Below are 24,184 nucleotides of genomic sequence, written 5' to 3' on the forward strand. Positions count from 1 at the left end.
GAGCAGTGATGATAACAAGCCCCAGCGCTTTTTTTTTTTTTTTCCCCCCTTTTTTTTTTTTCCTTTTTTTTTTAACAAACAGCTGCGCCGGTAAGTCCCACTGTGGGAAATGAGATGGTGAATGATTTCAAGTGCAGTATTTTACATCCCCTGCCAAACCCTTCACATCTGCCCAGCTCTGCCGTCAAGCCTCCATCCATCTGGCCGGGAACAGCAGGTCCTCCAGCCTGCCTGCATCCCACAAGGGCATTTCCTTCCTGCGCCCGCGGTGCCAGCTGCCAGGGATGCTGCTCAGCAGGGAAGGGCTCAAGTGAAAGCACTGGAAGGAGGGTGTTGGGTGTTTTGCTTTTTTTTTTTTTTTTTTTCTCTACTGCACGTGAAATGAATTCCCAACTTCTCTGAAATAAATTACTTCCTGCCCGAGATTTCATGTGCTGAAAGAGTGATGAAATGCTCCTTATGTTTTTTACCTCTTCCTTACAGCCCCGCCGCTGCTCCGGGGAGCCCACGGAGGGCTGAAGCGGGATGGGATGGGGGCAGTGGGTGCTGCGGCTCCCGGAGTCACTGCGGCGGTGTTGCCTTTCCTGCTCCCCTCCTCTTCAAGCCCTGCAAACTCTTTCTTGACCGCAGCATCTGTGGGGTGAGGTGGTTGCAGTGCCTATGGGCGGGTGTCCTCAAGCAGATTCTTGTACACCCCACACTGCCTCCCTGGATCTGTAGAGCAAAGAGCACTTGTTGCGCTGGGGGAGATGTTCTGGCTGCAGGTCCATCTCCGCAGCGGGACGGGCTGTGGCTGGGCCATCCCCTCTCTGCTGCTATCCCTTCTGCGCCCAAGCGACAGCCGCGTGCACCCCCTCTGCCAAATGCCACCTCTATTTCAGGTCAGTGCGCCCACTGGCCAGACGGGACGTTTGCCGGAGGTCCAGCACCGGCTGCGGAGAAGGTGGAGCTGTGCCATGAGAGCTGCCGGCAGCCCGCGGCGCTCACCCCGCTCCCCACTGACACCACAACACCGCCTGCACCCACTCTTCTCTCTCCCTGACCTTCTTGTTGTGTGTTCCCCCCACAGAGTGCGATTGCCATCCCGTGGGCGCCGCCGGCCAAACCTGTAACCAAACCACAGGCCAATGTCCCTGTAAAGACGGCGTCACCGGCATCACGTGCAATCGATGCGCCAAAGGCTACCAGCAAAGTCGGTCTCCCATTGCCCCCTGCATAAGTAGGTGGATCACTCTTTTGATGTCTGTAGACTAGAGATATTAACCTTTATAAACCTGTAGGAGCTGCTGCCCAGTTTGGGTGGCTACTAACCCCACCACATATGTGCCAACGGGCCATGCTTGGGGGACGGAGCTGCCTGGGTAACCCTGCCAGCAGCACTGCCCACAGTAGGGCATATAGTCCAAAATTCACCCCTAGCTTCCAAGTAGCTGGTCTGCCATGTTGGGTAGTTTGTGTGAGTGTATCTACAGCCCAATTTATTGGTAATTTGAATTTGCTTCACAGAGCCAAGGTACCCCAAGAGCACATTTTGCTTTGGGGTACCACATCTGGAAGCCAAGGCAAATCACTACAAATAGATTTTTCGCTCCAAAATCAGACTGCACTGCGCTGGCACAGAGCTCAAATCAGATATTTGGTGAAGCTGCCATCGCAGTAGCACAGCCAATATAGCACCCGGATTGCTAAAGGGGCTCCTACGCTCACACAACCTACCCAGAAACACGGGCTGGTTGACCATTTGCTTCCTTGGGTTTGCATTTTAGTTTGCCTTCCCAAGGCTGCTCTCATCCTCTGCTCTTAAAAGCGCAGCAGTGAGCACCAGGTACAGCTCCCAAAGTCCCTCCGTTGCAGCATTTGCTCTGCAAATGTCCTCATCCCCACCCAGTCCCTGTAGCACGCTCGCTGCCCAGGCACGGCACGCTTTAGCTTCTCTCTGCTGCCTGTTGGGTTTGCTGCTGTTGGCTCATTCCGTAGCTCGTGCACCTTGCGAGAGACATCTCCACTCGCCCTAATGAAACGAAGCATCAAAATTACAGTGTCCAGGTTGGGCTGGGAAGGAGGGGCTGCTCCCCTCTAGGTTGACTCCCTGCTGCTAAAAGGGCAAAAAAAAAAAGCCCGATGGGAAAAGGAAAGTGAAGGTTGAAAGAATCAAGTCTTCGTCAGGAACTCACAGTCTGCTCCCGCACTGGCCCCTCGCAGCATCTGCCTCTCAGGATGGCCATTGCCAAATTATGGGTCGGATACCCTTTCTCCACCTTCTCCTGCTGAAGAAAACATACATTCCAGGGTGGTTTATGGTCACTTGAGATTCATTCCTCCCCGTGTCGCAATGGGACGGCAAGAGCTCAAACCAGATGCTTGTTTCCCCAAGATGCTACAGTCATGGCTCCGGTATGCTTTGCAGCAAGTATGCGCAAAGGTTTGTCATTAATCATTCCCCAGGGCCATGGTAAATCAGAGGGTAAATTGTTCCTTGCATCACCTCCCTTGGGATTCACTGTGCTAAATAGAGACAGACACGGAATTTCAAAACGATCCAACCAGGCGTTCGGAGCCGGGCTGTGCTCACGCCGGCTGCCGAAGCGGCGTGCTCAAGGCTGCCCGCTGGTGTGAGCCTGGCAGGGCTGCCCTGCCCTGGTCCTGCAGCCCAGCACCCGTGAGAGCCTCTGACTTCTGTGTCACAGCAAAACATCCTTTCCAAGGGGCCGCAAGATTTGGTTGAAATGGGTTTTGGTTTGTTTGGTTTTTTTTTTCAAGTAACGCTCTGGCCTGGCTACCAAGGCGCTGTGCAGTTGTTGGGAGTTTGATCTGCACGTCCGATGCTAAAGCAATTAAAGTGAGGATATGAGCAACTCACAATTCTCTCATCCTAGAAAAACCCAAACCGTCACATTTTCATCCCTGAAAAATGTCAGTCAGCATATCCCACGTGGGGAGGGGATGTAGTTCACGCATATTTTATAGATGCGTAGTGGAGGGCACTCGCTCTCCATCCCTACCCTCACTGCTCTCCCATCTGGCGCTGGAGGGCACAGGTACGCTACAGCTGGCAAGGGGCTGCCCACCTTGTCTGCAAGAGCACAGTTACTCTCTGATTTACCACTGCTTCTATTTGCTTTGTCTCAAAGACTTAGAGCCATGCAAAGATGACCTCATGGGGAATGAACAAGACACCAGTGGGACGTGTCGGCAGGCACGAACAGCCATCCCTCTGCCAGCTGCCGGGCGGCTGCGCCGGCGGTTCGTGTACTGCCTGGTTATGCGCCCTGTGTTTCACACGGGCTTGCGCCTGTGTTTGGTTGCACGAGGGTGAACGACTCAAAGAGTCTGGAGTCAAAAACTGGGCTGCACCACTGTGAGCTGCCATCACTGCAATGCAGACCGACCCCAGCAAACCCTGCCTCCGCGGCCGGGCAGGTTCCCGAGAGCAAAAGCAGAAGGAGGCAGATGCTGACCCCCGGCTCGTGCCTAAATTCCACTTTCAAAATGGACTGGTAGGGTATTCCCCCGCCAGGACTCCCGAGGATGCACAGAAATGGCAACACTGTGCCCCACAAAGATGTCAGTAATGAGAGCCGTGTATGTGCACTGGGGAAAAGAGATCGTCGTGCCGAAGTTGGGACCATATAATGAGCTCCGTCTGCAGTCCATCCCTCTTCACATCAACACAGTCAGGTTTGGGCATGAAGACCCAGAACATTATGTGGTTTCAGCTACACATAGTCAGCCCCAAATCAAAACCATCGCACTGGCACCAGCTATGTTTGCGTTTCCTTTAAATGTGTGAGCTAACACTTGCGTCCCAGCAGAAAGATGCCATACCTGCATCCTGCCTCACACGAGAGGAGCAGGACGAAGGCAGCGCTGCCTCAGACATGGACGGGGACAGGGGTTGGGAGGGAGGGACAACCCCAGGACAAGGAGAGGCAGCAGTGCTCCCATTGCCCGGTGGGGCCGGGCACTGCACGGCAGGCAACCGCATCGCCCTGCCTGCACCCTCCGAGCCCCTGCGGGAGCATCCCCCACCCTGGGGTACACACTGGGACCCAGAACTGCAGAGGGCTGTGTCTCGGCACCATAGCAATTGCCGGCTGTGGCACCGTAGCAATTACCTGGCTGGCTGCAGCCTGTTAGCCGGAGTAACCTGGAATCACCAAGCCATACTTCTTTTATTTTTAGCCACAAGCCATACTTTTTGGTTTAAAAAACCCCTTTCCCACACCCTCCTGGGAGGCCCAGTTCCCCAGAGGGTATGGTCCTGGTGAGCTGGCTTCTGGGGCTCTTGCAAGGCTCCTTGCTGGAGGACATGGTTGGGAAACAGCCCTTTGCTGGTAGACGTGGTCGGGAAGGGAAAATGTGGTGTGTGCAGGGGCCAGGCTCTTTGGGATCTGGAATAATGCCTCCTTCTTTTATCTCCTCTCCTTTCCTGCTTGCTTTCCGCTGTCCTGCACAGAGATCCCTGCCGCTCCCCCCACCACCGCCGCCAGCAGCACAGAAGAGCCCGCAGGTACGTTGTCTCTTCTTTTAAAGCACCTTGATGGTAAATGTCTTTTGAGCAATTGCCTGCTCAAGAAAAAAAATAATGTATTAAATTGATACATTAATTCTGTTGCCTATAATGGGACAAGTGGATTCTTTTTCTGCCCAAAATGTTCAAGAGTTTGAAACAAGTGTGCGGCATCCCAAGAGGTGGGTGTTTCTAGGGAAACGTGGGGAAGATGCAGAAAGATTTTTCCCAGAGATGCTAAATCTGTAAGCAATGAGCGGTTACCCAAAGTGTGAACAATGCTTCACGGAAAAGAGGTAAGGAGTCAAGACTGCCACTGGTTGATTATTAAAGTTCAGTGGTTACCTACTGAGGTAGAAGAGCCCGAAGAGGGTAAGAGAACAGTCCAGCTGAGATTTTTTTCTGGTGGAGGAGGACTGGAGAACCAAAAATCCCCCAAAAGAGAACAGAACAGCTGAGTGTTGCTTACTGCTGCATATGAGCATTTCCTTTTCTTTGCCTAGATCCGTGCATTTCTTGTGCTAAGCAATCTCAGGTACCGATGTGACCTGAGTACGTTAACAGCAATGCGTCTCATGTCCGGCTTTGCGGGTTCTTGGAGTGGGATACGGCTGTGGGTAGTGGCATTGTTGGGGACAGTTTTGCTCAGAGGTGTCTCAAGGCCGGTGACTGTAAGAGCAGGGGAAACATCTTAGCTTGGAGCGGGATGTCCTGCAGCCACGGGTCCTGCAGCAGCGGCTGCAGCCCGGGGACAGCAGCGTGGCCCCGATGGGCTTGGTTGCCCACATTTATGCAAGCTGCAAGACAGAGGATCGTCCTGAGAAAGCTTTGGCACATCACACTGCGTGTGTCCTCCCATTTGCCCTCCCCTTGTCCTTGGCCAAATGTACCCCGTACCATGCCGACCCGGGGCTCGATGTGTCTCTTTGTACACCCCATCTCCACCACCACAACTGCACCCACACCCCACCATCCTCCCCTCCTGGTTTACACCCCCAGATGGATCGACACCCGCCCCCTTCATGTCACCGAGGGACTTTCCTGTCCCCAGCTCCCTCGGGGTCGGACAGGTCTGAGCAGGGGGTGACAGCAGGAGCCGCAGGGCCCTGGGAAAGGGTGACTTATCCCATCCCGCTGCCTGCAGATTCCCTGGGTATTTGAACAGTGCGGCGGCTGTGAAGGACATGGGGCGTAAAGGCTGTTTACTTCTGTCTCACCAGTGTAGGAGGGTTCATAAATTAAGGATTTTGTACTAAAAGTGATGGATGTCACCTTGAATTGAACTCTGAGCCAAGGCTCGCCCTGTGGCAGGGCTTTTCACACAGGCTGTGGGTGTTGCTGCATGCTCAGGAGCTCTTCCCGGGATGGGAAACCCAGGGAGCAAAGGGGCAAGGTCTTTGGTTCCCAGTGTCATGGGAAGGTGAAGCCCAGGGTTTTCTGTAGGATTCATTTAAAGGACAACTTCTGCCCCCTGTAAACACAATATCAGCAAGTCTGTGTTTCAGTGTCTTGTCTTATGCTGGTATGAGCAAGAAATATCTTGTGGCCTCAGGTTTCAAAGAATCATAGAATGGTTTAGGTTGGAAGGGACCTTGAAGATCACCTCGTTCTGAACCCCCTGCCCTGGGCAGGGACACCTCCCGCCAGCCCAAGTTGCTCCAAGCCCCGTCCAACCTGGTCTTGAACACCTCTAGGCATGGGGCAGCCACAGCTTCTCGGGCCAACCTGCGCCAGGGGCTCGCCACCCTCAAAGTCAAGAATTTCTTGCTAAATTCTCATCTAAATCTTCCTTCTTCCAGTTTGAAGCCATTCCCCCTCATCCTATCACCACATGCCCTTGTAAAAAGTCCCTCCCCAGCTCTCCTGTAGCCCCTTTAGGGACTGGAAGGGGCTCTAAGGTCTCCTCGGAGCCTTCTCTTCTCCAGGCTGAACCCCCCCACCTCTCCCAGCCTGTCCTCCCAGCAGAGGGGCTCCAGCCCTTGCAGCATCTTTGTGGCCCTCCTCTGTTTGTGCCTATTGTTTTGCGTGTGCTTCTTGTGCTTCTTCCACTGACCTGCAGGGCTAAAAGGAGCATGAGGACACACCAAAAACCTGCACCAGCCAACATGCTTCCAGCTCAGCCCTTTTGCTGCTTTGCCTTATAAATGAGGTGCCAACATGAGATACGCGGTTTGGGGAGTCCATTACAATGCAGTATTGGGCTGTTGGGAGCAGAGACCATCCCACCTAGCCTGAAGCCAAGCAAGAACAGGTCTTTTCTTCCTTACAACACTGTTTCCTGACAATACCTGCTTCTGTAACCCGCTTCCGCCAGGAGAAATCTTCTTCCCCGACTCCGCAGGAGCTTAATTACATGCCATAGTGCATCTCACCATCTTCTTTCAGCCACAGAGAGCTCCTCCCCAAAGCTCCCATTAAACCTCCCATCTTGTCCTGGCTGTAAGGAAGACTCGGTGTGGGGATGTCCCCGCCTTGGCCAAGGTGCCTGAGCCTTCTCACGAGCACGGTGAGAGCTGGCAGCTCCCGCAGCCTCCGAAACGCTTTGATTTATCCCAACCCCGCGGTTTGGTGCAATGTTGTCGGTGCATCCCGGCAGCGCCAGCTAAATGTGCCGGATGCACGGGGCAGAGGGGGCTGCCCTCTCCCCACCTCGTTCCATGGGAGGTAAACTTATGTCTGCAATTCCCTGTTTCACCCCTCGTTATAAAAGAAGGTCAGGGTCAAGGTGAGACTTTTAGATGCTCGAGGGTGGGTTTTTCCCATCCACAGGGACTCTGCTGCTTCACGGCATCATCACGTTAAATTGAGCATCTTCGCCTGCTGGATTTACGGACTGATCTTTGGGGATGGGGCTTTTGGCACTTGGCATCACAATTTCCAAAGTGAGCGTGTTGAGCAGGCGGTCGAGCACTGCTCAGCCCTCGCAACCCTGCGGGGCAGTGTTGTCATCCTCCATCAGGTAATAATAAACCCGAGCATTGCTTAAATACAAAAGCTCAACAGATTAAGTACCAGATTTTTCACAGGCTCCTGCTATTTAGCAGGAACTTGCAGACTAAATGTTCTGTCTCATGGCCTGGGAACACTGAAATTTTATGCTCCACACCAGGAGCCGTCTGTTCCTACCCCCATAGCCTCCCAAAACCGCTCTGTTCCCACCCCCATAGCCTCCCAAACCCGCTCTGTTCCCAGCCTGCAGCAGGGATGGCAGAGCAGACCTTTCATACCACAATGCCACCAGGTTTATCACAGGCTCTGCCAGCAAATGTGGATGTTTGGCCGCTGAGGAGATGCAGAGATCATAGAATCATAGAATAGTCTAGGTTGGAAAAGACCTTTAAGATCATCAAGTCCAGCCGTTAACCCAGCACTGCCAAAACCACCACTGACCCACGTCCCTAAGTGCCACATCTGCCCGTCTTTTAAATACCTCCAGGGACGGTGATTAAAGCACTTCCCCAGGCAGCCTCTTCCAATGCTTGAAAACACTTCCAGGCAAGAAATTTTCCCTAATATCCAATCTAAACCTCCCCTGGAGCAACTTGAGGTCATTTCCTCTTGTCCTATCACCCATTACTTGGTGTAGCCCCCCCCCCCCCCGGCTACACCTTCCTTTCAGGGAGCTGTAGAGAGCGAGGAGGTCTCCCCTCAGCCTCCTTTTCTCCAGGCTGAACAACCCCAGTTCCCTCAGCTGCTCCTCATGAAACGTGTGCTCCAGACCCCTCACAGCTCCGTTGCTCTTCTCTGGACACGCTCCAGCCCCTCGATGTCTGTCTTGTTGTGAGGGGCCCAAAATTGAATACAGTGTCCAAGGTGGGGCCTCACCAGTGCCAAGTGCAGGGGGAAGGTCACTGCCCTGGTCTTGCTGGCTACATGTGAGATGGCTTCTCACAGCCCTTTCTGCAAGGAATTTGGTTTCTGAGAAAAAGTGTTGTCTGTGGAAGTACAGGGTCTCTGTTCTGGGGTCTCCTTGCACCATCGCTGACCCTGGGAGCAGAAGCAGCTCTGGTACTCACACAGGGGACCTCTCAGCAAGAGCCTCGTCCTTGGTGGAATCTCCTTTCCTTAGGCTCCTTCTTGCCAGGGCACATCCCACCCCGTGCAGCTGCCCCAGCCCTTTCCTGAGGCAGGACCCAGCTCGTGCCACCCCCTCCCCTGCTCGAGGTCAGGTTGCAGGGCATGGGGAGCATTTGGGAGTGAGTAAACAATTGCTTTGCCCCATCATCATGATGGGAAACATCCCTCAGATCAGCTTTGCATGCAGTTTGCCCTGCAAAGCCACCTACCAGCCTTGGAGCTGGTGGCAAGAGGTGACACTTGAGCAGTGTCCCTGAGTTTGAACTGGCCACGGGGATCTCTCAGTGCTGTTTTGCTGCTGTTTGGAGCTCATTTATCTGGACATATTCCTATTCATGGGTCCAAAAGGGCCTTTCTGAGGACATTCTCTATTATTCACACTCTTTTCCCTGCCAGTCCCCATGTCCTCTCGCATCTTCCCAGAGCATGACCATGAGAGGGGTTGAATGCAGGCGAGGGCTCAGAGGAGGCAGCATTTATCCGCATCCATCAGCCAACACCCTGGATGAAAGGAAAGAGTTGCCAGAGCCCCAGCCCTGCTGCCCCCACTCTTCACTGGTGAAGACCGGTTTGGGGGTGACACATCTCCCACCAGCGTGCTCCATGCGGATACCAACACAGCCTGGGAAACAGCTCCTTTCTGTGAACTCCCTGCACTGTCCTGGGCAAATGCCAACTGGGGCAGCTGCATTTGGCCATCCCAAATTCCACATGCCACCTCGATTGGCCACAGCCCTCGTCAGCGCCTGCCCTGAGCTGATGCGCTGTGGCAGTGTGACCCATGGCAGACCTGGGCTGCGAGTCACAGCCACCAACTCGGCGCCAGGCACTGTGCCGGGTGGGCTGGTGCTGGGCTATTTGCCCCCGTGGCCCCTCAGCTGGCCAGCAAGCAGGACCAGGATGAGCACAGCAAAAACATAGAGCTTGCATGGGACCCTTGAGCAGGACAAGGGGGTGTGCAGCCTATTTTAGGCACCAAACATGGAGACTTTGTTGAAGAGCAGCTGGTGGGGACAGCTAGGTGCTCCCTGCCACCCATCCATCTGCCTGGGTGAGCACTGATAGGGATGACCGTAGGGATCAGATGAGCATTGGCCAGGACGTGCCCCTCACCTTTGACCAAGGATTTGGGTAGGTGTCTGCAACAATTTCCAGCCTTGTTATGAAGGGACCATCTCACCCTGATGCTGCTGGCAGGGTTGCAGCCTCCAGCCCCGAGCCCTTGCAGGTCCTGGCAGCAAACAGCCCCGTCAGGGAAGCAGTGAGTCCCATAACTCTGCATCCTTGTTGTGGGGAGAAGGGTTATTTAGGGATCTGCCCAACCCCAACCGCATTTGCATAAAGCTTGTAACTGAGACCATCTCAGCAGGGTTAGAGACCTCCCTTCCGCAAAGGGACCCCTTGCTGGAGGCTGGGAGAGGGTTATCCGTGGGCTGGGAGCGAGCCGGGTGTCCTGACAGCCTGCGAGCCATGAGAAATGACTCGACAGCGTCTCTTGGATCCCTGCATCGCTGGAGGGCCAGATCTCCCCGCTTCTGCCCAGAGGGGTGACCAGGGACCAATCCATCTCACCAGGAACTGCTCACACTGCCTCTCTGTGAAAGCCCAGCGGAGGCTGAGCAAAGGCGAGCAATCTGATGGGCCCGGCATCCGATCATAATTCTTCACACAGTAATTTTTATTGGACTTTTTAAGCACCTTTTTGTCCAGAGAGCTTGAACCCTCCATAATTCATCACTTCCCCTTGGTGGGGAGCTTCAAGCGGTCCTGAGTCTCGGCATCGCTCAGCTCCCACCACCACCCTGAAGCCGAAATTCATGGTGTTTTCTTGGCAAACCCTTAAACTGGCCTGTCTGCAAGCCAGAGCTCCCATGATATGGCAGCACAAGGGTTATAGAGACGGAGAAAGAAATTAGTGGGAGACTTTGGTTGCGGCCAGTTTCTGGGAGACATGTTGCTTTATTTCCTTTGCTCGTAGCTCCGCAGGACACAAAGCGCCCTCCTCCCCAAGAGCCGAGTTAGCGTCACCACCGCTCTCAGTCAATGAGGGGTAAATTTCAAAAGAGCATGGGCCAAAACCGGCCTTGGTACAAAAGGTGGGACAATGTCGACTTTGGCATGGGGGGCCTTGCCTGGCTCTGCTCAGCTCTCAGAGGTCGGAATCAATTTGGGGAAACGGTCCAAAACTGAATTGTTTAGATTAAATGCATTCATGCTCTCCCATGCCGGGAGACCGGAGGATGAGGAGGGGGGTCCTTCTCATTTTCATAGCCAGGCGAGAAAAGCTCTTGCTACTACCCCATCCTTTCCTGGTCCCATTCAGAGATGCAGAAGGAGCCACAGCGAAAGGGAAAAAAAAAAAAGAACAGTGGGGGGAAAAGGTTTACAAACCTGCCAGTCAGTCGTCGTCTTAGCTGAATCGAATCCAGATTGGCTTGGAAATGATTATCTTAGGTGGATGATTTCAGCTAGGAGGCTTAAATAAAAACAGGTGATTGGATTGATACAACTTCGCATGGTTTTCCCTTGGAAATTGGCTTCCGCAGTTTCAAAACCAGATCTGGACTTTCCACAAGTCATTTGGGCTCAAGGTGTTGCCTGGGCCCTTTTGTTCCTGGCTGGTGAGGAAGAGCCTGGATGGAAGTGCAGAAAAGGGAAAAAAACTCCTCTCTTATCGATCCCCGGGGCTCCCTCGGATGTGCACTGACCCGAAGCAGCTTGGCTGCAGGTTGCAGCTTTCCCAGAGTGCAGAGGCAACCTCACGCAGAGGTGGATGCATGCTGTGGGGTGCCAGCATGATTAATACCTTCCAGAAGTAGTTCAGAGAAGGGAGGTGGGCAGTCAGGTCTCTGCTCTGGAACAATCTGGAATAGTCTCAAGGAAAAACAAACAAAAAACCCCACCAAACAAAACAAAAAAAAACAAACAAACAAAAAAAAACCAAACCAAAAAAAAAAAACCAGCCCAATCCCACGGGCTGCGTGAGCCTTTCAAGACTGTTCCTGCTTCTGTATCCACTTGGAAAAAACACACGCAAAGGTTATGGCTTCAGTCCGGGAAAATAGAAACTTTGTAGGAAATAGTAGAAAACATTCACTTGAAAACATTCGTTCCCCAGGGGGAGAGCTCTCCATCCACTTTGCATGGCTGGGTGGCCCCTGGTGCCGTCGCAGTGCTGAGCCCCCACCACCATGTGATGTACCGTCGGGAACATTTGGGACAATTCACTGCCCCCGTGCCACCCACTCCTTCCCTGTGCGCACGCAAACCCCACGCAAACCTCCCCCTGCAACCTCCACGGTGCTCTCTGGACCCCCCGCCGCCCCGTAGCCATGTCCCACATTTGGGAGCCCCTCTGGTGCCTTCCCATCCTGCCCCCTGGCAGAGCTGGAGGCTATGCATCCTTCCCAGGCTGCGGCTGACTTGTTACTACTTACAGGCTTGGGCTTTGGGGTGAAATTTCCAAATTTTAGCCAGAATCCTCCACCAAGAGCTAGAAATGGGGAAAACTGGCCTCCCTGATGAGTTGGTGCTCCTGTCCCAGCATCATTTGTTGGTAGCCAGAGTGGTCCTGCCCTTCAGAGGGTTTGTTTTCCTTTTGCCTGAAGGGCAAAGGCTTTAATTTTTGCCTGCCCATGCCTAGAAGAAACGGGGCGATGCAAGACCACCCTTGGAGAGGCCCCTGCTCCCAGGTACACCCCATCACCCCTGGGGCAATCACAGCGGTGTGCAGCAGGAATGGGGCTCGTCCGTCCCACAGCAGAAGGGCAAAATGCGGATCTCAGAGGGCGGCTCGAAGCCATCCTCATAGATGGACATGGAGGAAAAGTGACCTGTGGTGTCCCTGAGGTAGGATGCCACTGGCATTCACATCACCCCAGCAAAACTTCACCAGGCGCTGTTAGAAGGTGAGATAAATCACTTGTTCCCACCACAGGCACAGGACCTGTGCTGGAATTCCATGGCTTGGGCAGCTGGGAGACACCTCCTTATTTCCAGCCTCCCGGCCAGCTTGTACCTGTGCATCCCTGTGGGAACGTGGTCTTTTTGGCTCCACATCTCCACTCCCAAGCAGAGGCTATGGACCACTGTCTCCCCCTGCTCACAATCCCATCAACGCTGTGGTCATCACTGCCGCAGCAGCTTCAAGGGAAAAGTGACATTAGGAAAGGATTAAATGTACCGTAGCTCCTTTTAATGAGCAACAGCAGCTGGAAACAAGGAGTCAACATCATGTGAGCCGCCAGCTGCCTCCACAACATCTGCGAGGGGTGCGACGCTTGCTTGGAAAATGAAAGCGTGGGGACAGGCCGCTGGCATTGCGCAGCGCCTCCGGTCAGAATGGGACACGGGGCCAAACCGCTGCTCTCTGACCCCTTCCTGAACGGTTATCTAAAGCGCTGGACCAGCTCCATCCCTGGGTGAAATCAGTGGCATACCTCTCCCCAGTGTTGGACCCACAGAGGCAAATGCAATGGGTGCTCTTGGCTTGGCCAGTGAGATCCTGACTCATCACTCTGTGCTTGGGGATGGGCACGTGAACATGGCTCTTGGAGGGCTGGAGGATGGAGGTCCCACCCCACGCTGAAGTTCATGTCTTCCCTCCTTCCCAGAGCACTGACCAAGCAGGGAGGGAAGGGGGCAGCTCCGTGCCTGGTTTGCATCATGGTCGTTGTGTTTGGAGGGTGGCACCGGCTCATGGCATCTTGCCGATGTAGACTCGGAGGCTGTGTCAGAGATGTCCCTTGAAACCCCATCACCTCCTGCCTCCTATGGCCTTCACCAGTTGGGATGGAGCCTTCCCCCTGTGCCATGGTTTTGCCTTAGAGGTGGTCCCAAACCAACCCTGCCAACATGCATTGAACGTTGCAACCCTCCCAAATCTCAGACGGGCAGCCCCGAGCACGGTCACCCCAGCAGAGATGGAGATGGAGAGAAAAATCACAGTTCTTCACTCCAAGGAAACGCTAACAGTGACCCTGAGCTCTGTGGAGAGCCGGGAGCATCCTGCAGGCTGGGAATAAAGTCTCCACAGCCGCCCGCGGTACAATTGGGAGGAGAAATTCTCATTTCAGTCACCTTGGTGTAAATCTGGGCTCAGTCTGGGGGTCTCTGGCTTTGTACCCATCCAAATGGGTAATTAATTCAGCCCTGCACGGGTATTCTCTTGCCTGTCTCAAGCTGTAAGCAAGGTGATGGATTGACTGCGTGATTGATTGACTGATTGATCGGCCGCAGCATCCAGCTCCCTCCTGAAAAGAGGTTTCTCATGGTGATACACAGTGAATGGCGGGGAGCACAATAGGGGTGAGGGGCTTCCAGTGAGGAAATTTCTCATCACTTCAAAATATTTCAGAAAGTCTGTGGAAAAAAAAAAAACAACAACAATAACAACAAAAAAACCCTCAGAAAACTTCTGATGAAATGCAGATAGGCTTCACGCACAACTGCGTCATGCTCTGATAATCCCATGGCAGGGCTTCCTTGCATCCCCAATATCTCTTCATCCCTGCATCCCTCCATCTCCACCTTCCTCCAGCCCTCCATCCCCACCTCCCCGGCTCTGGGACGCTGCCACCTCGGGGACCGTCCTTCTGACACTGGGGGGACCTGCGTGCCCACAAGCCCTGGGCAACATAGCCAAGCCACGAGCTTCAGAGCAAGGCTTGCAAGCCCAGCATCACTGTCAAACCCATATTGAAAAGAAAATAATGATGATTTTGAAGTGAAATGAACTGATTCTTTCCCCTTCCTGGGACATTTCCAGATGCTGCTTCTCCTTGGCAGAACAAAGCACTTGCCCCCCGCACCGGCTCTCCGTTGCCGTGTTTCCCCCAGAGCGGAAAGTCTGATTTGCCCCGGCTCTGGTTACATCCTGCCCCCGCGTCCCGCGCAGCGCCCGCTCGGCCGGGGAGCTGCTGTCAGGACGGGAATTTATAGGGTGGCCAACGCTCCCGAAGACAGATGGTTTCCTATTAACGTATTTAATCATGTCGACCGCGGCTCTCGGCAGGGCTGTGTCCCCGGGGGCACTGGGAGCGGCAACCCTGGAGCTCGTCAGCATCGCAGTCTGGGGACACGTTTGCAGCAGGGAAGCGCCGGGTGCGGATGAAGCGCTGTCAGGGCTGGCACCCCGCATCCCCCATGTCTCCTGGGGCTCAGCGCTGTGTTTGCTCCTGCAGGGAGCAGGTAGGAAACGTGTTGCCACCCCCAGGCTGCTCCTGGGAGAGGGGCGAGGAGGGTGCAGGGTGGATGCGCCATAAATCTCCCATGTTCCTGCCGTGTTCTCCAGTGCTTTAGTGTGTGGCACAGCTGGGCTGTCCCCACTGTGTCACCAATGGCCGTAACCTGCCTGCTCGCTCCCTGGGAAACACTGGGATGCTTATGAGGCCACGGCTGCTGTGGGCACCCACGTCCTGAAACACCAAAAATTGCTCAGGCCCATTCCCTCCCATCCCAAAACTGGCAGCAGGCAGCTAAAGAAGCAGGGAGAAAACTCGCCCCGACCTGCAGCAGGGCTCGGGTGGTGTCGGGGGGTGGCAGCACCCAGGGGTCCCAAGGCTGGACCAAACAGCCTACGTGCGTACCCCGGCAGCATCTGAACTGTGCCTGGACCCACCTGCCGGGATGCTGCAGCGAGTCACGGCTCGAAATGGGGTGGCTGAGCATGATCGGCCCCAGCAAGGGCAGCTCCCCGGACGTGGTGGGCTACCTGGCTGCATCCTGCGGGTTGCCGATGGCCCCACCAGAGGGATTGGTACCAGTCACCCCCCAAACCTGAGCCATGCTGGATGCTGTGGAGGTGGGAAGGGGCTGCGGGCTCCTGCGAATGGCCCGGCCACTGCTTTCCGCCCGCTCCAGGCGAGAGGCTTTAATCTAATTACATGCTTTATTTGCGCCAATTTGTTTTTCAATCAATCTTGTTCAGCCAGAAGAAAGGAGGCTACTGTGGGCTCATTTGCACCTTCTTGTTCCAAGGGAGAGGTTAATGGCAGTTATCCTGGCTGGAGATGCCCGGGGGGCTGCGGCTCTGGGTCCCCCTTTGCCCGGGGCTGCCTGGCCTGGACCATGGGTGGGTTTCAACCATCTTCCCCCCCCAGCACCATGCAACAAGTCTCCAGTTCAGGCACAGAGCAGCCTGGCTGCTGCCTCATGGTGTCTTTGAAACACGCTGTCTTGTGAGGACCCTTTGCGGGCAACGACATGCTGGTGGCCCAGGACGTAGTGTGCGGCATGGGGCAGGCAGGGCTGCAGGCAGAGCTGTGGGCAGGGGTCAGGATACCCCTGCCAGGCGGTCCCAGGGGTTTCAGTAAGGTCCCAGTGAATTGTTAAGGGCTACAGAGAACCAAAAAAAAAAAAAGGTGAAAATAACTCATTGCACTTTCCCTGCCCACAGGGGCTGGCGCAGGTCCCCGTTTGTTATGGGGCAGGGCTGACCCCAGCGCCTCATGCACACATGTGCTGGTGCAAAGTGCTCCTGAGACTGTTTTGGAGATCAGATCTTCTGGTCTGGTGCCTGAGCAGGTACCTCTGCCTTTACACGTAGAGCAGATGGGTCACAGCCCCTCTCCGAGGCTGCCCCAGCAGCTGATGGAGCTGGGTCTCGGCTGATGGGACAAATCCCTTTTCCCAGGGCACACTGTGGGGACCGCTGCTCCATGGCCAACTGCCCTTGGGCAGCTTCGGAGGTGACCAAGGACAGACAACAAAGTCACATGGCCACGTGGTTAAATGCAGCCCCACTCCAGAAGCTTTCTTTGCACCAGAACCTTGCACAGACCCTCTGGGAGCAGACCCGGGCCCTCGGGATGCCCCTCCACAGGCTGCAAAGGGGACTGCTTCAAGCCTGGGGCACCATTTTGAAAATCACACAATGTGTATGACGTGAGCAGCCCGGTCCCAGCTCAGCCCAGGTCCGAGGCTGGCAAATCACGTGCCTCCCCAAACCAGTTCCCAGCCACGCTGGAGGGATGGCCGAGGCCACCCAGCCAGAGGCACCGGCTGTCCTGCAGCCAGCCCCAAGATGAAGAGCGCTAATCTGCATGTAATGTTCGCAAAGGGCATCACACACAATAGCTGCGTCATCGCAAGGTGGGGGGAAGAAGAGCCAACTTAGTCATAACGGACTCCCCTGCTCCGTTCAGCCACTGGCGTGGGGAAGGGAGGCTGCCGGGCGTACAGGAGAAGCGATCCCGCTGCTACAGCGACTAACCCGGGAGGCATTCTCTGCCTTAAGCTTACTTTTGTATTAAAGAAGCCTGCTCGGAGACAAAGACTCCCGCTGGAGTCCAGCCCAAATTAAATTACAGCATCAGTCCCTCGCAGTCAACGTGCGCTCTGCAAGCCACGTACATCATCCCGCGGGGAGAAGCCCGTCCATGCTCCCTGCGCGAGGAGAGGGCTACTCCAGAGCATCCCCTCCCTCAGGACGTGTGGTCAGCAAAGGTCAGGAGCTAGAAGCCTGGAGCAAGCTCGTTTGGGCAGCGGAGCTGGCACTCTCTGAAATTACCCTAGCAGTCATTCACTGAGACTGATGGAGATGTTAAAATAATCCTTTGGGACCGAAGCGAGGGGCAGCTTCAGTGCTATGGGAAGCGAAACAGGATTTCAAGGTCATCTGGGGAAACGTCCAGAAGTCCAAGAGCCAAAGGCATCCCTGTCATAACTGTGGGCCAACCCTGGCACAGAGACATCATCTCCTGTCCTGGTGCTGGGCAGTGATGGATTGCATTTTATCTCCCGTGTCGCCTGGGATCGTGGCTTCCAGCTGCCTTTGGAGTGTTCTGAGGTGGCTTACAGAAATGTTTTCATGCCTGGTTTGGGCACATCAAGCGCCCACCTGAGCCCATGCTCAACCACAGAGCAGAAACACGATGTTTCTCTCCCTGCCCTCCCCCCAGCACACCCCTTCTGCTCCATGTGCTTTTCCTCCGTGCTCCCAACCATGAGCTGAAGATGTCAGATTGCTGCCTGTAAAGGGGGTTGGAGATTTATTTCTGCAGTCGGAACAGTTTGGAGGAGCAGGCTCATGGGGATGGGGCAGCATGAAGCTCTGCAGACCCGTGGAGTTGTAGGCTGATGCACGTGTTGTACTGTACATCCCACAGGACTACAGGCTGTAGCAGTTCTTTGGAGCGCTTGGAATAGTTTTGTAGTTGCTGGATGGGCTCAGGAAACATCTCGATGCAGACAGGACCCACACTGGGGCTTCGCTTGAGAGCAGCGTTGGCTCAGCTGTGAGGTCTGGGCACGGACCACAGCTGAGAGCTGGGATCCCTCGTCACCCATCGAAGGGAGGGTTCACTTCGGTCCATCTTCAGCATTGCTGTGATACCAGAGATCCCAAAAAAGCAGCGGCGAGAGGTTCACCTTCCTCCCTGTGGGCACTCGTGTGGGTTTTGCAGAGCCGAGCCAAAAGTCACATCCCTCAGGTGAGGGGCAAAGCCCACCCCCACCCCCAACCTCAGGAGCTGTTCGAATGCCAGAGGCAGCAGCAATGCAAGTGCTGGACCACAGGTTTGGGGATGCCCGCAGAGGAGAGGTTTAGCTGTTCTGCACCGGAGTTGGCCTTTCCAAGCACAGATTTGCCCGGAGCTGGTGGGGACCTGGATGCTGCTGCGTTCCCCCACGGTCTCCGCTGTTCACCCCCACAGCCCCATCGCAGGGGGCAGCTCGTGCCCCAGCTCTGTGCAGAGATGCCACAGCCCATGAGCAGCGCCCAACGGAGGATTTGTGACCGATAATGCTTGGGAGGAAGGGAAAAAGGAAAGGAGGTGAAAGCTCTTCATCACCATGGTGTCCTTGGATGAGAGGAAATCAAAACATCCCTATTGATCTGAACTGGCCGGCTCTGGGGTGCATCTGGGACCCCAAGCAGACACACACCCCCAATCCCATTTCTCAGCCCCTCTCTCTCTCGCCAGGGATGGGCTCACGGATTCAGGATCAGACATTCGGACCTGCACCTTCATTTTGCGGCTCAGGCTGGTTGCACATCCCACCCAGTGCAAAGGGGAGATGGGGAGACCCGGACCCCCACCCTCAGAGCCCCGGCAAGAAGCGCAGCCCCTTGGGACCCCACAGAGGGAAAGCGGGCGAGCACCTCAACTTGCTGAAATGTTGAGGCCAAACTGTCAAAGCTGAGTCTCCCCTTGTAAGCCACGACACCTCCGCTTTGGATCTCAGCCCGCAAAGGTATTTAGGGCCCTACCTGGGGGAAATCAATAGGAATTTAGCTGCATAAATTGGGATTAGAAATCAGAATCCCCTTGGGGATCTAAGCCTTATATCTGCATTTCCAGTTAGGTACCCAGGCCAAGAAATGTGGCTTTAATCGTTCTATCATGTCAGAATCAAGGGGCCTTTAATTTCCGTTACCGACATGTGGCTTTCGCAGAGGCTTAAAGCTCATTTCGGAACTGCAAGCGCAGCAAGACGCGGTTTCGCGCAGCATCTTCTCGGGAACGCCACTCAGCGCCCCAAGCTCCGGCTGCTGCCACCTCCATCCTGCTCAGCCCCAAAAGCACCAGCGCTCCGGCAGAAGTGGGGTACGTTAGCAAAACGGGGGGGGACCGGGGCCCCGGCTTCCCACAGCTTTCGGTCTCACGCTAGCAGCCCCAGCCCTGCTGAAATAACCCCCCAAAAATGAAGATTTTTTTTTTTTTTAAAAAATAGGCAATTTTCGCAGGAAAAAAAATAAAAAGAAAAAAAGAAGAAAAACAAAGAAGGTGTTTAGCTGTGAAAACTCTTTGCTCAGCCAGAGAATTAGTTATATCAAGGGGATGGGCTGAGCTGCAAAGCTGCTGAATGCTACGCTGACACATTTTACTAAGCTGCGATGGACACGAAACAGCCGCCCGCCACCTGCTCCCGGCCCTCTGCGAACAAGTAGCGCCAACCGCCTCTTCCCGCCTCCCCTCCCCGCTCTGTTTATCCGGGAAACGCGGAAAGTTTGCGTTTTCCCCACGGGGAAGCAACCGGTCGCTGCCAGCCCGGGGGACCCGTCGGGGAGGTGTAGGATGTTCCCCTCCCTGCGAGTGTCACGGCACGTTAGGATGCGGTGATGAAAAAAAAAAAAAAAAAAAAAAAAAAAGAAAAAAAAAAGCAGTAGGGTCTGGTTGGGCTTTTGGGTTTGAGTCTCTGAAATGGGGATTTGCACTGAAATGTTTGTGCAGCTGAGCAAACGCGGGGAGGGAAGCGCTGGGAGCGGGGGGAGGAGGGCGTCGGGATATCATCACGCGATTTCTCCCTCACCATGGTGCTGTGGCCAGGGAGGTTGGAGTCCTTCAGAAGGGAGATGGCCAGGCCAAATGCAGGCTAGGAGGGACACGGAGAGGTGTCGGGGTCTGTTGAGGGCGGGCACGCCCTACCCCAGGCCAGGCAGGATGAAAGGACAGGTCTGCCCAGGAGGAGGAGCGGGGCAGGACAGCACCAGGGTGAAGACCAACCCTGGTTCTGCAGCCCCACATGCAGGGGATGTCTGCGTCCAAAACGATGGGGCTGAGAGCTGGGGCTGACCCCATCCACCAGTCCTGTAGGGCTGAGCCAAGTGATGTCCACCCCACCATGCCTGTAGGACGTGGGTGGACAGGAGCTGGACACGCACCACCCCGCTCTTCAGGTACCAAGTTGTTCCCCATCCTAAAGGGGGTCTCACTTCTTCAGGCAGCCCCCTTTTATCGTCAGCCTGGCCTTTCGGTCGGACTCGGGCATCACCTTCCAAGAACAGGTGACCCCAAGGTGATCCTCTGCAAGCTCTGCAATGGGTGAGAGGGACCTGCAGCCTGGACAGGCAACACGTGCCTTGGGACTTTGTAGGTTTCTAACAGAAGAATTTGGGGACAAACTCTGCAGGAGTGTCACATCACGCTCGTATCTCCTGTACACCCACAAAAGTCGATGAAACAGCATTTAGAGCACTCCAGGCTCCAAATTGGTCCTCCTGCTCCAGCCTGCTGCCCCTTCCTCCCGTCCCTTCCCCAGCCTTTCAGCTTGGCTCTGCTGTCACCTTCAATCAGGGGACCAGAAGCTCAGCAAACCTTCCCCCAGAGCCTAAACTGCTGAAACGTCGCTTGAGGGATGAGAGCAAGGTCTTCTCCAGGCATTAAGCAGCATTGAAATAAAATCCTGTAGCATCCCCCCTCCATGCACGCTCCCTAAGCAAACAGCGATCTTGCAGCATCACCCCACGTACGTGGCGCAGCTTACCAGCAAACACGAACTCAATGCTTTGCTCAGAATAAAAAAAGAAAAAAAAAAAAAACAAAAAAAAGTCATTTGCCCTCCCAAAGAGGCCCTGGAGGACCCTCCATGTCACCCAGGAGGCAGGAGAGCTCTCCACGGAGGAGACAAAGGCAACGAACTAGGGCAAACCCCCCACCCATGTAACTCAGCCCTGGCATCTGGTGATTTACACTGATTTACACCAGCTGGCTCTGGCCGCAGCAAGTTCAATCTAAACCAGCTGAGGCTTTGGCACAGCCCATGGGGTCGGGAGAGAAAGAAAGAGAAAAGGAAGGCAGAACAGTAAAAGCGGGGTCAGACCTGGGCTGGAGCTGGGTGTCTTGAGCTGCAAACCTGGTCCCAGATTTGCAAGCGGAGGTTGTGGGGATGGGGTGCTGTCCTGCAGGGCTTGGGGGGCAGCTGAGTGGTGTCCCACCACCCCACAGCCTCTCCGGCTGGGAAACAGTGCTGGGACGGGTTTCTAGCAGGTCTGCAATCTCAAGCAGAGTAGAAAAATCGTGGCAGTAGTGCAAGGATTGGGAAGCTCGGATGTGGTTAGGGGGTTTCTGTGGGGAGAGGCTGCTGAAGAGACTCAGGGCTGTCCTTGTGAGTGGTCCGGACTGAAGTCCAGAGCAATGGTTTCTATCTGATTGCTGTTTCTTGGGGCTGGATCCCAGAAGCAGTGCTGTGGGGCTGAAGGAGGATCTGCTCTTGGTGGGCTCTGCCAGCCTGGCTGGTGGAGACCTTCTTGCAGATCCCGGGGGCCGAGCCACGGGGTGTGCAGGCGGGAGCTGCTCTCCACCCTGCCCATCGCTAGTGCTCAGAGCCAGCTGCTCACCAGGATCTGCTCCTTTGACTGAGATTTGGCCAGGGGAGGAGAGATCTGCAGGCAGAGCTCCTAAGCGTTGTCCCTGCTCAGTTGCCCGCCCTTGCGTCAGCATCTTCTGCAGACCAGCAACTGCGTAGGGGCTGAGATGTAACAGCAGTGCTAAATATCTGTAGAGCTCCAGGAGTTTTGCGCCAGAGGAGAACCATCATCATGTTTATCATAACCACGTTAGTGTCCTGAAAACATCAGCAACCTGGGGTTGAGCAGACTCGTGCCGGCTGCCCGGCGAAGCAGCCTGATGGCCTGTCCTGCTGGTCCCCTCCTCCGCCGAGAGGTGAAGGAAAGCATCCCTGGGCTGTTAGGTTGCTACATGCACGTTTATTTCCCTTATAGACTTTTCCTTCAATGTTTATGGCCAGAAACATCTTACCAGTGGGTGGGATGGGGAATATTTCTGTTCCCCGGGCTCGGTGACACCAGGCAGCCACGTCCCACTGCATGGTGGCATCCTGCCACACAGGCACTGCTGAGACTTTGCTAGCGAATCTCCATCGTCTGAACTACAGGTTTTTATGGAATATCCACTCTTTTTCTCAGCGCATTTCAAATTTTACTTGATGTTCGGGGTCGTGTTAGATGGGAAAAGCAAAGAGCTGCTGGAACCCCCCGGGCATCAGCTCAGCACTTGGGTTTCTAAGGGCTTTGGTGGGTTGTAGCTGAGCAGAGAACTCAGCTGGGACGCTTGGAGGAGGAAGGTGCCCCACTTCATATCGAAGCTTTCGTTTTTGGCCCTAGCTCGGTCATGCTGCAAGAGCGGGAAGCCATGTGTTACTGTGGGTGCTCTCCTGAGGTCATGGGAGCAGCGGGCAGCAGTGGGGCAGGAGCGCGGTGCTGAAATGAGGTGACTCCTCCTGGCCACACCGAGAGGGGCTGGGGCACGCATGGATGAGAGGTGTTGGGACTGAGGTGGTATCTGGTGATCTCAGGACGTGTGGGTGTCCAGCTCTCTGGGTTTCCTTCTCTTGTTGGTTCCCCCACTCAAGCTGGAGAAGCAGCTGCTGCCTGGCTGAGGCTGGGTTTGCCTCTGCTGCCAACGGGGAGGGTTGGAACTGGGGTCCATGAGACCTCCTGGAGCATCTCCTCTCCAGGGACACCTCCTGCACTGAGGCTGGTGAGCTGAGAGGGCACAGAGCACCCAGTGCACCGTGTCTGCAGACCTTGATGCCCTCCTTGCCTGGGCTGGCTCTGAGCGTCCACCGCTGGAGACCACCTCCTCCAACACGGCCCTGTCCCAAAGCTGACATCATACCACAGCCCCTGTGTGGGAAGCAGAGCTGCAAACAGAGCTATTGCCGGGAGATGCTGCAGCTGCTATGGCCGCGCAGCCACCTCCCAACCCTGTGCCTCAGTTTCCCCTCCCAGCCTGACTCCCGTCAGCTCCTCTAGGAAGGAACTGCTTCTTGCAAGGGCTCTTGCAGCACATAAGAACTGGGGCCTCAAGCCCTGCTGAGGCTATGGCACACGCCACCGTGGTGTGTGACACAGCTGTGCTAAAGGGGGACACAGAGGGGGATGCTGCACAGCTTCTCCCCCAGGGTTTCAGGTCCACTGGAGAGTGTGGGGTGTTGCACGGGCAAGCGTGGTTCTGCTCTGGCACTGCCAATGTGGCCTGGGGCAGGGTACGGGCACCTCGTGTCCGCTGGCCATGGGGTACCAGCAGCGTCCCCCACCTTCTCATCATCCCACCCTGCTCGCAGAGCCCTGGGGCCCCACCATGGCATTTCAGCAGGTTTTCACACCTGGTCTCCAACGGCGGCTGGGGAGGAACAGCTGAGAGAGGTGATGTCCAAGGACCATCACTCTACCAATGCCTCCCGCTGCAGCCAGCTGTGTCCCATTTTCCCCCCAAAATGGGGTTTCCATGGTGCTGGAGGGCTCTCTCTAGCACCCATGGGTGCTGAGGAGACACGGGATGGGCATGGACAGCACGTCCATGAGCCAGCCCCAATTCTAGGAGCTGCGGTGGGGTGGCACATCTCTGTCTACTGTGGCATTGCCTGGCTGCGGTGCCACTGGGACGTTCCCAGCAGTGGCTGGAGGGCACCGACCGCGCGATGCCACCCGACCGCGTGATGCCGTTCAGCCGCATCCCACATGGGAGCAGGTCCCTGGGGAGCAGCAGCTACCAGAGCAGGGCTCAGCATCCCCGCAGCCGCCCGGGACGGTGGCCCACCTCCAGCCCCGGTGGCAGTGCCAGGCTGCCGTGCCAGCGCTCCCGCCTGCCCGCCGCGCCGGCCGCTGGCTGCGTCGCCCGAGCGAAGCCGGCGTGTCCCAGCGGTGGGGGCCCATTAGAACTGCAATGTTCCTACTGGGGTATTTTATTTGCACACTTCAGTAGAGTGGACACCAAAAGGCTTTGCTAATGCTTCATGGGCTGCTAATTTCCTCCCTGACCCGCATTGTCGCAGGGTGACCCCAGCCCGAATCTCTCCGCAATGAATGCCAAAGGCTGACACCGGCCCGGGTTAGGGGTGACAATGGGGCCT

At 55.5% G+C, this 24,184-nt stretch overlaps 1 protein-coding gene across 1 annotated transcript in view; it reads left to right on the top strand.

Annotated features, from left to right (window-relative positions):
• The window catches only part of NTN1 (netrin 1), a gene marked incomplete at its 5' end in the record, with an annotated part of 107,297 nt that overhangs the window by 72,876 nt on the left and 10,237 nt on the right, over positions 1 to 24,184 (top strand). The window contains 2 exons of the mRNA XM_082492396.1: positions 1,070 to 1,219; positions 4,457 to 4,510. Coding sequence (XP_082348522.1) covers positions 1,070 to 1,219; positions 4,457 to 4,510 — 204 coding nt within the window. The remainder of the gene's footprint in view (positions 1 to 1,069; positions 1,220 to 4,456; positions 4,511 to 24,184) is intronic.

This window comes from Vanellus vanellus (assembly GCF_965231255.1).
Source record: "Vanellus vanellus genome assembly, chromosome: 17".
Lineage (NCBI taxonomy): Eukaryota > Metazoa > Chordata > Aves > Charadriiformes > Charadriidae > Vanellus > Vanellus vanellus.